The 12,995-nt window shown below is 41.6% G+C and overlaps 1 protein-coding gene across 4 annotated transcripts; it reads right to left on the bottom strand.

Moving 5' to 3' along the window:
• Positions 1 to 2,067: 2,067 nt before the first annotated feature.
• Positions 2,068 to 12,937, bottom strand: LOC420748. 4 transcript variants are annotated; one of them, XM_040690219.2, is made up of 7 exons: positions 12,522 to 12,937; positions 9,034 to 9,172; positions 7,748 to 7,910; positions 5,119 to 7,059; positions 4,029 to 4,154; positions 3,382 to 3,504; positions 2,068 to 2,341 (listed from the first exon to the last, which is right to left on the bottom strand). In XM_040690219.2, the coding sequence occupies exons 3-7, from the start codon at positions 7,893 to 7,895 to the stop codon at positions 2,301 to 2,303; spliced, it is 2,379 nt and encodes a 792-aa protein (XP_040546153.1). In that variant the 5' UTR covers positions 7,896 to 7,910; positions 9,034 to 9,172; positions 12,522 to 12,937; the 3' UTR covers positions 2,068 to 2,300. The 4 variants fall into 4 exon arrangements, with proteins under 4 accessions (XP_040546153.1, XP_040546161.1, XP_046794094.1 ...); XM_040690227.2 differs by having other exon boundaries at positions 9,613 to 12,937; XM_046938138.1 differs by lacking the exon at positions 12,522 to 12,937 and having other exon boundaries at positions 8,726 to 9,064.
• Positions 12,938 to 12,995: the final 58 nt, after the last annotated feature.

Below are 12,995 nucleotides of genomic sequence, written 5' to 3' on the forward strand. Positions count from 1 at the left end.
CTTCCCAGGAGCTGTTATCACCCAGCCCTAAACTGCTTCTTACATCTGGGTAGAAAGCGCACAGACTGATACCAGACCTGTAAGAGGATGGACTAGTATGATTTTGGGAATATCTCTCGTACTCACTGCCAAAAATGAGTTTGTTCTACCTGCCAGGTCACAAGTATTCCATTATCAGACAAGAAGATTACAGACAAATGTATCGGCAGAAGCAACTTACTACTCAATTTCAAAGCCACACTCAAGGGAAGAATGTCAACCCTCACCTTAGAGGTCTCAGCTACAGTCATTTAGTCTTCAACTTGAAGACATTCTACTACTCACTCTTGCCACCACAATAAAGGTCTAACCCTCTTTCCTATACTAGATATCTAAGGGCAGAAGTTCCCATACTTTTCAAAGCAGGGACAGTATTACAAAAGCTCCATGCCTGAAAGAATTCTGTCTGCCCCCCCATTTACTCTGAGGTTCTGATGCAATGGAGGTTCTGGGCAGCATAGAAAATTTGCTTTCCTTATTTTCTTGTGATGTACTTACGAGGAAAAGAAAAACAACAAAAAGCAACCTGCATCAACACTGCTGAGTTCTTTCTCCTAGTTCCTTGGGAGTAAAGGCTATAATTACAGTTCAAAGGTTTCTACAAGTGCTATTAAAAAACAATAGCCAAGGGACAATCGAGTAGTGGAGATGTCCCTTCTAGGTTTGTGTAGTTTCCTCATCTTTTTCTCACTGCCACTTTATTTGGGAATCAATAATAGCTTCATGTTTATTTTTCACAGGAGGTAATACTAGCTTTCTTAGAAGTGAAAAAGCTCAGACATTTTTGTGCTATCATTAGTCAATTTTGGTTATTTATAAGATGTTCAACAAGATATCTAGTTTTATCACCTTAGTTTTACAGGAGAATTTATGTAGCCAGGTGCAAAGGCCAGCATGAAATGTTACAGGAGTTTTTAAGAATAGTGTTGTGCCCCATTCCCTCACTTGAACTTTGGAGCAAAATAAGACGCATCAGTAACATCTCTCCAAGTCGGAGTCTCTACAGAAAAGGAGAAGGAGTAACATAACATCAGCTCAGTGTTTTAACTTTAGTCCTCCAACCATACCTTTGAGAGAATAAGATGAGGAATCATAGAATTGCTCAGGTTGGAAAAGACCCTAAAGATCATCAAGTCTAACCACAACCCAACCATACTACCCTAACTTTAATATCGCACCACTAAATCATGTCCCTGACCACCACATCTACATGATTTTTAAACACGTTCAAGGATAGTGACTCAACCACCTCCCTGGGGTGCCTATTCCAGTACTTAACAACCCCTTCTGTAAAGAGGTTCTTCTAGATATCCAATCTAAACCTCCCCAGCACAACTTAAGGCCATTTCTTCCTGTCCTGTCACCAGTGAGAAGAGACCAACACCACTCTCACTGCAATCACCTTTCAGGTATTGGAAGAGAGCAATAAGGTCTCCCCTCAGCCTCCTCTTCCCCAGACTAAACAGCCTCAGTTCCTTCAGTTGCTCCTTGTACAACATATACTCCATGCACTTCATAAGCCTTGTTGCCCTTCCTTGGACCTGGTCCAGCACCTCAGTGTCCTTTGTGTGGAGGTGCCCAAACCTGAACACAGTACTCAAGGTGAGGCCTCACCTGTGCCACATACAGGGGCAGGATGACTTCCCTAGTTCTGCTCACCACACCATTCCTGATACAAGCCAGGATGCCACTGGCCTTCTTGGCCATGCTGCTGGCTCATATACAACCATCTATCAGAACACCACTGCAAGTCATTGCAACTTACATACCATGTCAATAGTTGACTTCATACAGCTTAAACTGTACTCCTTTATAATGTCACAGGAAAAAAAAAAGCCAGCCAAATACCCAGGCAATGGAATAGAAACTTACAGCTATGTCCACATCACAAAGACTAACCATGAGATGACACTGACAGGCTTCATAATCCTCCTGAGCTTAAGGACAGGGCAGCAGTAACTGGCGTGCTGTAATAGTATGACGGGATATATATGCATCAGTAATTTTTATTTCCATGTACAAATGGAGTCATAAATGCACTTCTATTAAGTTTATTATTTAAATTGTGGATGCATTAGTTACAAAAAGTGACTTAGTTTAGTGTTAAATACTTTCTACAGTTTACTTGCAGCACCACAAAGATGGAGGGCACTTCTTACCCTTGAAGAGTGCACAGCAAGTTACAAAATACACAAGAATAATAATTTACATTTGGTTTCATGCAATGATATTTGTCTCCCCTCCTGCCCCAGTATTTGCAGTTATCTTCTCTTATAAAGAGACTTCCTTGCTCCACGTTTTCCTGAAGGAAAAAACAATGATTAAGGTACACGCACTATGAATAACACAGGTCAGGAAAAGATGCTTGTGATTGAAATTATAAGTATGTACTCAAATGCCCAGCAAGTTAAATTCTGCAGACAGGATGATGGACTGCAAAATATCCCAGTGTAACAGATAGGCAAAAGTTTCGTATCAAACTTAATTTTTCAGTGTGCTCTTGTTGAACAGAAGGCATCCAAGACTCACCAACTATTTCTGGGAAAAATATAGGAGGTCATTTGGAATTATGTAAGTTTTCTGAAAACTCTTTCAGGAAAGGGTCAACAACTAAAGATTACACATCTATGTTTAATAAGACTTCATGACTGACACCAACTTTGAGTAACAGGATAGTTCAGTCAAATTTGTTTCAGGCACTGAAAATACAAGGAATTGTAATCCCATTTAATGTTGTGTTTGCTTTGAGAAAAGAGGGTCACCTTAAGTATTTTTGAACTAAACATTTGATTAGCTTAGCTTATATTTAAGTTACGCCAAACTGTTCTTTCCTGGAAGGAATTCTGATATTTTAGAGAGCTTCTTGTATATACTGATCCATTTCAATTTGTAACTTCCTGGACTTTCCCACAAATACAAAAAAAGCATATTGGTTATTGAATCTACAACTAGCAACAAGTTCCTACTTAAAGTTCTTAAGAATTATCTACATGTATTTTTGTATCAAGTTACATATTTTGGCTGAGACAAGCCTGTAGCTTAAAGAGTATTAAACACAGTAAAAAGTGACACAGGAACCAAGAGTTAAATAAAACTCTCTGAAAAGCTACTATACCAAAGTAGTGTTTCTCCTTAGAGTTAAGGAACCTAGCCTGGTCAGTGCTACAACAACCAGCATTCACAGCTGAGTTCACATTCAAAGTTTAACTTCAGTTTTATTTTAACTTGCCTATATGTTATTTGCTATTATTTCACAAATAACCTAATGATCTCTCAGTTCACATACTGGGAGACATTACTCCAAGACAGTAATGGTCAAATGTTTCTAAGAATCCTACCAACCTTTGCGTACACTCCTTTTAGGCACCTCCCACACTTCCACTTCTTCCACCTCACATCTTGTGTCTCTGCGTTTTAGTGGGGGCTTGCCTATTCTCTTCTTTGGTTTAACCGGAGGCAGGCACCCTAGATAAACACCAGTTGTATCTTGAAGTCATATGAAAGCAAATTTAAGCTCAGTTTTTCTCTATTGCTTCTAGTGCTTCTCTTTCTCCCCTGTATACATTACCCTGTGCCTATTCCACTGACAGATAAAAAGTAGAATGTATAGAATGTATATAGTATCACTTGTCAAGATTAGGAACTACCACTGTGTATGCACTTGAGATGCATTATTTGGGTGAAAAATTAATACTTTAGTTTATGACAGAGAAGCTTTGCACAAATTAGGGCTTTGTTTGGCCACATAACATTCAATGATTTCCCATGGTACCTTTAAACTAAAGTTGCTCTAATGTACCCCTGTCTGTATATATTTAAGAAGGATATGAAACACCCTGAGATGTACTGGACTGACAGCACACTTTAGCAGTAACAAAAAAGTTAGAATTGTTTCCTTATCCTCAAATCTTACCAAAACAGCAAGTTTACCATGTTTCATACTACAGTCTTTTAATTATTTCATGAAACAAACATTGAAGAAAATGTACCTTGTTCTTTGCTCTTGGCTTGAGGTGAGAGACTACCATGTATTTGTCCAGTGAATTTGGGTTTAGCACCACTTCTAATCCAATACTCTTCAGGTGGTATCCCCATGCTCTCCCTCAACAGTCTTCCTAATAGAAGAGTTGATTAAAAAAAAAAAAATCAGTATTCTTGCTTGCTAATATTAATATACTGTTCAATCAACCAGACAGTTTGCCAGAATGCAAAGCTAGTCACTGAATCTTAAGAGTCTTTCAGAAATAAAAACATAACTTTCTGGAGACCACATGACAAAAATTGAAGATTACAGGCTACTTTAGATAAACCTGCAGATTTTAATTTATTTACTTACAAAAAAAGAAGAAAGAACACTACTCATGTTACTAGAAGTAGATCCTTTTTTAGATGCTTTTCATAAAAAGACTACACTAAACAGTAACCTCTTAGTTTACCAGTTATGAACCTTAGTAATTCTGCTTATTCTCACTTTCAATTAAAAGTAGATACTAGTAGAAATTGGATTAAATAAAACTTTCCCAGACCAAATTTAATAGTTTTACACTGATTTTATAAAAATATAGCAAAACTATATTGTTGCTAACTGCAAGATAGCAGCCATCAAAAATCAATAGTTTGATGTCCCTGCAGAGAAAGGAAGTTACACAATGCATGGTCATCAGATTACATGGAACTTAACCATGTTTTATCTACCTAACATCATCTGGGATGGAAGGTCAAGTCTGTTTAAATTCAAATGCAATGTTTCAAAAAATATCATTAAACAATGGTAAACAAGTATAATTAAATTGACTCTAAGCTTTTCAAATGAATAAGTTACCGCTAAGGTCAGGAAGTTAAGTCTATTAGTCTAACTCAAAGAAGTTTACTGCTGAGTTCTCTACTGATTGCTTTATAATTTTGTATTTTCAAACAAATGAACATCTGCCTAAAAAATAATTCTGAAGTACTTCTGACTAAGCCAAAACTTGAAACTATGTTTGACTCCCCCCATCTCCAACTGGTTCAGCCTGCAGTTGCAATTGTGTCCTTTACATTTTCTACTAACAAGCACCTTTTTCTCAGTACTTATCTTACCTCCCAAGAATTTCTGTAGTGTTCGCTTGTGTTCACCTTCTTCTCTTCTTGCCATTGGCCTCTTTCTTCCATAATACCCATAGTCACTATATACAACTTCATCTTGTTCTTTCTCCTTTGGTTTGTAAACAACACCAATGTTTTCACCAAACCTACTCCTAGTTTTTATCTTCTCTTGAACAGGCCAGCTAATTAAGTGAGTTGGAAAAGCATTTTTTGGTGGCTTCCAAAGCATCCTGTGGCCAACTCGTCCGTAAATATTTCCTTTACTTGGCATCAAGATCCCATATGGAGCAGCTTCTTGAAAGAAATACTCTATTTCATCCACATCATCATCTTCATCCTCCTCATCCTCTTCATCTTCATCCTCCTCTTCTACCTGCATAGAGTATTCTTCAGAGTCCTCAATTTCTGACAAACTCTTGGCAGCTTTTTTCTTGAGAGAACAGATCTTTTTCCGACTAGAAGATCTAGGAAGGACTCTCAGCCTTCTACCTTTACTGGAAGCCTCTTTAATCTTCATGGTTGAAGAATTTTTGACATCTTGGCCATCCAAACTGTTCACCTGCTCCCTTCCTACCACTGCATCTTCATTGAGGGACCCACCACTTTTAATTTTCTCTTTCTCCAAGCCCTCCGTACTTTTCTGGAAAGTATACGTGCTTTTCTGAAGCACATAGTCAGGTACAAAATAAGACACTGGGGCATTATCAATGGATGAGCCATCCTCTCTGGAGGACATGTCATCAGAAGAAAGACTAAGTACGCTTTGACGTTTCCTTTGTGGCAAACACATGTCATAGCTATAGTTAGCATCCATATTATCCAAACAAGCCAGCCAGCTGCTAGAGGGAACATACTTCTCAACTGATTCTTCACACCAAATGCTTCTATCTGTTTGACTTTCATTGTTTGCGCTATGGCTTAAATTCAGCTTTTTCTGCTGAAAACTCAAGTCACTCATTACCTCCATACTAGATGGAAGCAATCCTGCTTGTTGAATAAAGCTGGACTCTTCTTGAGAAGCTTTTGAACCTGTGGATCTTTTAGAGCTAGATTTCTTAGCTACTAGCACATCCTGTCTTACTGCTGGTTGGTCTATGGTAACAGATCTTGCCAGTTCTGCTAATTGCACTGCCATGGCTTCACCTGGAGGTGATTTTGCCCGTTGACTTGTAGTCACCTGCTTTTCTGCATCCAGCTTCACTTCATTATCTTGGACATCTTTTTCTTGCATAGTTTCAACACTCTGTTTTGAAGAGAGGACAGCTTTTCTCTCATCTATGTAAGTTCCTGGCACCAATTTCTCCCCTTCATGAGGGCCATATATCATTCCCTCACATGAGCTAACAGAAAATACGTCACGCTGCACCATGTTCTCTGGGACTGGTTTACCACTTGCCACATCATACAAAGGAATAGTTTCTTTAAAGGACTTCCACAGTTGAATAGCTGGAGAGCCATTTCCGTATTCTATTCTCACCTCTTCCTTCTCAAAGGCATAGCTTCCAGTAGGAAGATTTCTATACTGTGTAGAGCTGGAAGGACTATTATGAAACTCCCTGTCTACCACAATGGAAGATCCAGATAGATCTTGTTTCTCTGAAGTACTTTCAGTCTCTTTACCTATACCAGAAGAAACACAGGCCATATTTCCTGCATCACAACCTTTCGTTTCTGTATGGGTATCTTGATGCTTTTTTTGCTTGTTTTCAGGCTGTCTAGGATCAGTCTGTGTTTCTTTTGTCTCTGTTTTTCTCCCAGGAGAACTGTAGTGTCTAAATCGCGTTGCATGATAAAACATGGGAGAGGGTGGGGGAGCATTAAAATAAGGCCTTCTGTTAATTCTGGCATGCACTGGATGCTGTGGAACAAAAAATCCAGGGTACTCATGGAGTGCAACAGAGTAAAGCGGAAAATACGGATGTCCACCTCGAAAACCTAAATAATTGAAGAAAAAAACATTCCTTATTTCTGAAACAAGCCATTCTGATTAATAGTTGCTCACACACACACTGTGACTACTATGAGATCAGACACACAGGCAATTAAAGCACTCCAGTTATCAATATCTGGAAGCAGTCTTGTAGAGAAACTCAGAGCGTTCTGCATTACAGAACAGCTTATCTGGACAACTACACTTTACAACAGAGCTTGGTTTTACTCCCTGAAACATGTGCTATTTTGCTGCCTTTTGTTTGCCTGTTGCCTCTCCCTTCTTTCATGAATTGTTTTAACATCATCTTTGCTAACAGAGTTTCAGACAGAAATTAACATAAGTATACTACTTACAAGATGTATTATGATATTGTTGGTTCTCTTTAAAATTTGTATTGATACATACCTAAAGCATACATGTATGAAGCTCATACAGACATATTCATTTTTAGTCATATTTAGACCTCTGTACCCATAGAATAACAGTTATTAATTTACATAGTTCTGATTCTCCAGAAACAAATGCTTTTCAACACAGACAGGCCACACTTGATTAACATTTTTGAAATTCAGTCCTTAACAAGGAAAACCTTACATTAATTCCCCTTTAAACTCTCAGGCAGCTTTTTAAACACACATCCCTCCACTCCAGGAGCAATTTACTACTTCAGATAGCTGTCATTTACCTTACCTGGTGCAGGCACACAGTATGGATTGTATGTATGGCTGATGTACCATGGATGTTGAAAAGGTTGTTGCGCTGTTGGCTGCGCATAGAAGAAGGGTCTTGAGTGGTTCGTGGAATATGATCCACTCTCTGAAGCAGATGCAGTATTCATTTTTTTTTTTAAACACTGTGAAAAGATAAGTGACTTGGATTAATCACTTAAAAAACACATGACTTGATGATTCTTATGCTCTATCAGAAGCGTGCTGAATTCTCTGTCTTTATTTCTAACCTAGTGAAATAATATACTTCTAAGAAGACAACCATCTTCCATACAGAAGTTAGAAGACTAGTACTATCAAAGTTATTACTGTTAAAGACTCTAGTTGCCTTTTGATAAGTAAGCTTTTATATACAATTTGTAGTATTAGTACTTGAAGTCAATCTCATATCACATTTTGAAGCCACAGTGACTTCAAGGTAGTCTTACATACATATATAAGTAGTATTTTCACCAGTTTATCTTTCAGCCAATTGGTCTCGAGCAAAAGGTCTCAAAAAAAGAGAACAATCAGGTTTTGTATTTCATAAAGAAAGCTCTTCTAGATGCTATCACATATACTGTATTTGAGATTACAGTAGAGCTACTGATTCAGAGTTCTTACATAAATATACACAATAACAGTAGTAGTTAAATAATTCAGTGACACCGCACTTCCTGAGCTTAAGTTAAGGCAACAACAACAACAAAAAAAAAAAAACAACCAAGAAAAACTCCTACACATAAGCTCACATTCAGAGCCATAGAAGACTCACAAGACAGAACTCCCGTACTTAAGCATTTCCTCAGTACAGCTTAGAAGCAGGAGCATAAGAATACAGGCAGCAAAGAAGGTCTATGGGCTACACAAAAACAGACAGCTACTCAGTTATTTACGTTTACAGAACCTAAATACTTTGGAAATACAGTGAAAAGAACTAAAAAAAAGAAAAAATTCTGACCTGTTACAAACGAGCATACAACTCAGACCTAGAGTCTCAGAAAGCCCTCAAGAGAATTAGAGCCCTCTCCAGTTTCCATCCAGAACAATCTGCCCAGCTTCTTCAAGCACCAAAAACCTACAACCTCCTTTCACTCAATCAGGCCACAGAGACCCAAGGAAAAAAGAAGGTTGAAAAAAAAAAAAAAAATAGGAAAGCCCTACAGAAAGCCAAGCTGCTTCTCTCCCCCCACTAAAGCCCCTCAAAATTAATGTCCTTGCTGCTGCTACCTCCAGCCCAGCAAGAAACTACCCTCTCTTTCAGCTCACCTTCTTTATGGGAGGCAGCTGCTGCTTGCCTACTCCCTCTTCCACCTGCAGCTCATTTGACCGTGATGTGGGGCCTCTTCCATCCAATGGGGGGCAGAATCAAAATATGAGGATAGGAATAGCAGTAAAAGCCTTTATCCTGCAGGAAGAAACATGGTGGAATTGTTCCTGAGACTGGAATTGTGTAGTGGATGGCTATAAGCTCTTCAGAAGGGATAAGCAAGGAAGGAGGGGGTGGTGGTGTGTTTCTCTGTGCTAGAAAGGGTTTGAATATTGTTGATCTCAGGGCTGAAAATGATAAGGCTGAGTCTCTGTGGGTAAAAAAATCAGGGGGAAGGCCAACAAGGCTGATAATTCTGGTGGGAGTCTTTTATAGATTGCCTAAAACAGGAAAGAGACAGACAAAGTGTCCTACGAGCAGCAGGCAGGAGTTGCACAATTGTCAGTGATTGTTCTTATGGGAGACTTCAACTTTCCTCATGTATACTGGAAATATAATACAGCACAGAAGAAGCAGTCTAGGAGGTTTCTAGAGTGTGTGGAAGACAAATTCCTAATGCAGCTAGTAAGAGAGACTACCAGGGAGGTGTCCTGCTAGACCTGCTGTTCACAAACAGGACTGGGGGGACATGTGAAGGCTGTCCTGGCCAGGGTGACTAGGAAATGGTGGAGTTCTCTATTCTTGGTGAAGTCAGGAGTGAGGTCAGCAAAACTGTTACCTAGGACTTCCAGAAGGTGGACTTTGAACTATTCCAGACAGGGGTGGGGAGAATCCCTTGGGAATCTGTTCTGAAGGGTAAAGGGGTCCAGGAAGGCTGGCTGCTCCTCAGGAAGGAAGCCTTAAAGGCGCAGGAGCAGGCTGTCTGTCTGTGCTGTAAGATGTGCTGGTGGGGAAGAAGACCAGTGTGGGTGAATAGCGAACATCTTCTGAGGCTCCAGGAGTCTACCTCTGGTGGAAGAAGGGATGGGCAACTCGAGGAGAGTACAAAGAAGTTGCTGGGATAAGCAGGGAGAAAATTAGGAAGGCAAAAGCCCTGCTTGAACTCAACTTGGACACTGTAGTAAAAGACAAAAATGTTCTACAAATAGACCAACAGTAAGAGGAGGGCTAAGGAGAATCTCCATCCTGTACTAGATGTGGTGGGGAATGTGACCACTGAGGATAAGGAAAAGGATGAGGTTTTCAAGGCCTTTTCAACATCTGTTTTTAAAAGTCAGACAAATTACCCTTGGGGTACTCTACCTCCTGACCTGAAAGTCTGGGATGGGGAGCAGAATAAATCCCCCACGATTCAGGTAGAAACAGTCAGAGGTCTGCTACTCCACCTGGACTGTCATAAGTCCATGGGCCTGGATGGGATCCACCCAAGGGTGCTGAGGGTGCTGGCAGAGGTGATTGCCAAGCCACTTTCCACTGTCTATCAGTGTTTCTGGGAATGGTTCCAGAGGACTGGAAACTTGCCAGCGTGACTCCCATTTACAAGAAGGGTCATAAGGAGGAGCTGGATTGCTACTGGCCTGTCAGCCTGATCTCAGTGCCAAGAAAGGTAATGGAACAGATCATCTTGAGTGAGATCACATGGCATGTGCGGGACAACCGAGGGATCAGGTCCAGCCAGCACGGGTTCATGAAATGCACGTCCTACTTGAGCAAACTCATCTCCTTCTATGACCACGTGATCAGCCTGGTGGATGAGGGAAAGGCTGTTGACACAGTCCACCTAGACTTTAGCAAAGTACTGTCTCTCACAGTATGCTTCTGGGCTCCAGAGAGTGGAGGTGAATGGAGTTAAATACAGCTGGCAATAAGTCATGAGTGGTGTTCTTCAGGGGTTGGTACTGAGGCTGGTCCTGTTTAATATCTTTACTGATGACCTGGATTAGGGGATTGAGTGCACCCTCAGTAATTTTGCAGATGACACCAAGCTGTGAGGAAGTGTTGCCCTTTAAAAGGATCTGGACATGCTGGATTGCTGGGCTGAGGCCAATGGTATGAAGTTCCACAAGACCAAGTGCCGGGTCCTGCACTTTGAGGTCACAACCCCAGGCAATGTTTCTGATGTGGGGCAGAGTGGGGACCTCTAGTGTAGAGGTAAAGAACCTGGGGGTGCTGGTCGACATGATGCTTGCCTGAACATGAGCCAACAGTGTGCACAGGTGGCCAAGAAGGCCAAAAGCATCCTGGCTTGTGTCAGAAATAGTGTTGCCAGCAGGAGCAGGAAAGTGATCGTCTCCCTGTACTCAGCTCTGGTGAGGCTGCACCTCAAGTACTCAGTTCAGTTTTGGCTGCTACAAGAAAGACCTTGAGGCCCTGAAGTGTATCCAGAGAAAGGCAACAAAGTGGGTGAGGGGTTTGGATCACAGGCCTTATGAGGAGCAGCTGAGGAACTGGGATTGTTCAGTCCGGAGAAAAAGGAGTCTCAGGAGAAGCCTTATTCCTCTCTACCTGAAGGGAGGCTGTGGAGAGGTGTGGGTTGGCTTTTTCTCCCAGGTAACTAGCGATAGGGTGAGAGGGAATGGCTTCAATTTGTGCCAGGGGAGGTTCAAGTTGGATATTAAGAAAAGCTTCTCTGAAAGAGTGGTCAGGCACTAGAATGGGCTGCACAGGGAAGTGGTGGAGTCGCCGTCCCTGGAGGTGTTCAAACAATGTGTAGACGTGGTACTAAGGAACATAGTTTAGTGGGAAAATATTGGTAGTAAGTGGACAGCTGGACTAGATGATCTTAGAGGTTTTTTCCAACATTAATTATTCTATGATTCTACGAAAGCTAGTGGTCTCATCTGGCAGGTATTTAACCTCCATCCCAAAGCCACTTCAATATACCTCAGGTATAGCATTGGAAATTAAGAAAAAATGTGTGTTGAAGGGAAGTATTAATAATTTTCCAGTTAAAACTACTATTAGAGGTTTTTGTTTGTTTGTTTCTTTATTTGTTTGTTTTTGAGGGGAGTGGAGGGCAGAATTCACAAGACAAAATTTACTACATTTTTTAAAGCTTATCACCTGCTTGGTATTGACTAGAGTGAACAGTGATCTTCCATACTAATACAGCTAAGTGGACTGACAAATGTAGTGTTCTTTCTGTGCAAGCAAGGGAAGCATTTATTCCCTACATATACTCTACCATGTACAATGGAATATTACATTTTGGTTATAACATGACCCTTTCCTGGGCCTCAGAGGAGATGTAATCAACATAGCTCTATACAGGGTCCCATCTCTGAAGGGCAGAGCATGGCAGCTGCCGCCGCTGCTGGGAAAGACAGCGGAAGGTGGGAGCGGAAGGTGCTGTGCATGCAGCGAGTGACTGGAGGCAAACAGAGGTGTGGCTGCTCGGAGGGAGTTGGTGTTTTTAAGCTGGGAAGCTCTCCTGTCACTTTATTGTATTCTTGTACTATTCAGATTAACCTTGCCCATTTGCCGTAAGATGTGAACTACGAAATGGGCTGTGCCTGGGAAGGATGATTTCACTGCGCTAAGATCTCACCAGGCACACCGTGTCGTTCTTCTGACAGAGGCTCTCATGTGTTGACCGTTGGCCGCCTGCGTGTCTCACTGTGCGTCTGGCATGCTCGGAATTCCCACCTCCTGCATTCACCACAAAAAGCTTTCACCCTTAAAGGGAAATTCCCAGCCTTCCTTTCGGTGCGTAGAGGCTGTGAAGCTCTAACGGACCCAAACGGAAATAAACACACAGACGCTCCCTGCTTTCCAACACATTCCCTGTCAGGAATGTTTTTTTCTCTTGGTACACACGTCGCTCCTCGCCCCTGCTGCTTCTCCCGGGGCGGGGCTGACGGCCCGGCCGTTTGCTCGAGGGGCAGTCCCACCTGGCCGCGGCGCTCGGGGACGGCGAGGGGGACGCGGCTCCTCCCCGTCGACCGTTCACGACGCGGCGCTCCCGCCTGCGCTGAGCCGCTGCGCCCAGCAGGGGGAGCCGCCGTACGCTGGCGCTGGGGCC

The sequence above is a fragment of the Gallus gallus genome, chromosome 2 (assembly GCF_016699485.2).
Source record: "Gallus gallus isolate bGalGal1 chromosome 2, bGalGal1.mat.broiler.GRCg7b, whole genome shotgun sequence".
NCBI lineage: Eukaryota > Metazoa > Chordata > Aves > Galliformes > Phasianidae > Gallus > Gallus gallus.

Bases quoted from the DNA above. Each gene is read 5' to 3' on its own strand.
- LOC420748 (XM_040690219.2), bottom strand. From the start codon at position 7,895: ATGAATACTGCATCTGCTTCAGAGAGTGGATCATATTCCACGAACCAC. The intron at 4,155-5,118 runs GTAAGATAAGTA...CTCTTCTATTAG, and splicing joins ACTACAGAAATTCTTGGGAG to GAAGACTGTTGAGGGAGAGC. The intron at 3,505-4,028 runs GTACATTTTCTT...GTGTTTATCTAG, and splicing joins AGCCAAGAGCAAAGAACAAG to GGTGCCTGCCTCCGGTTAAA.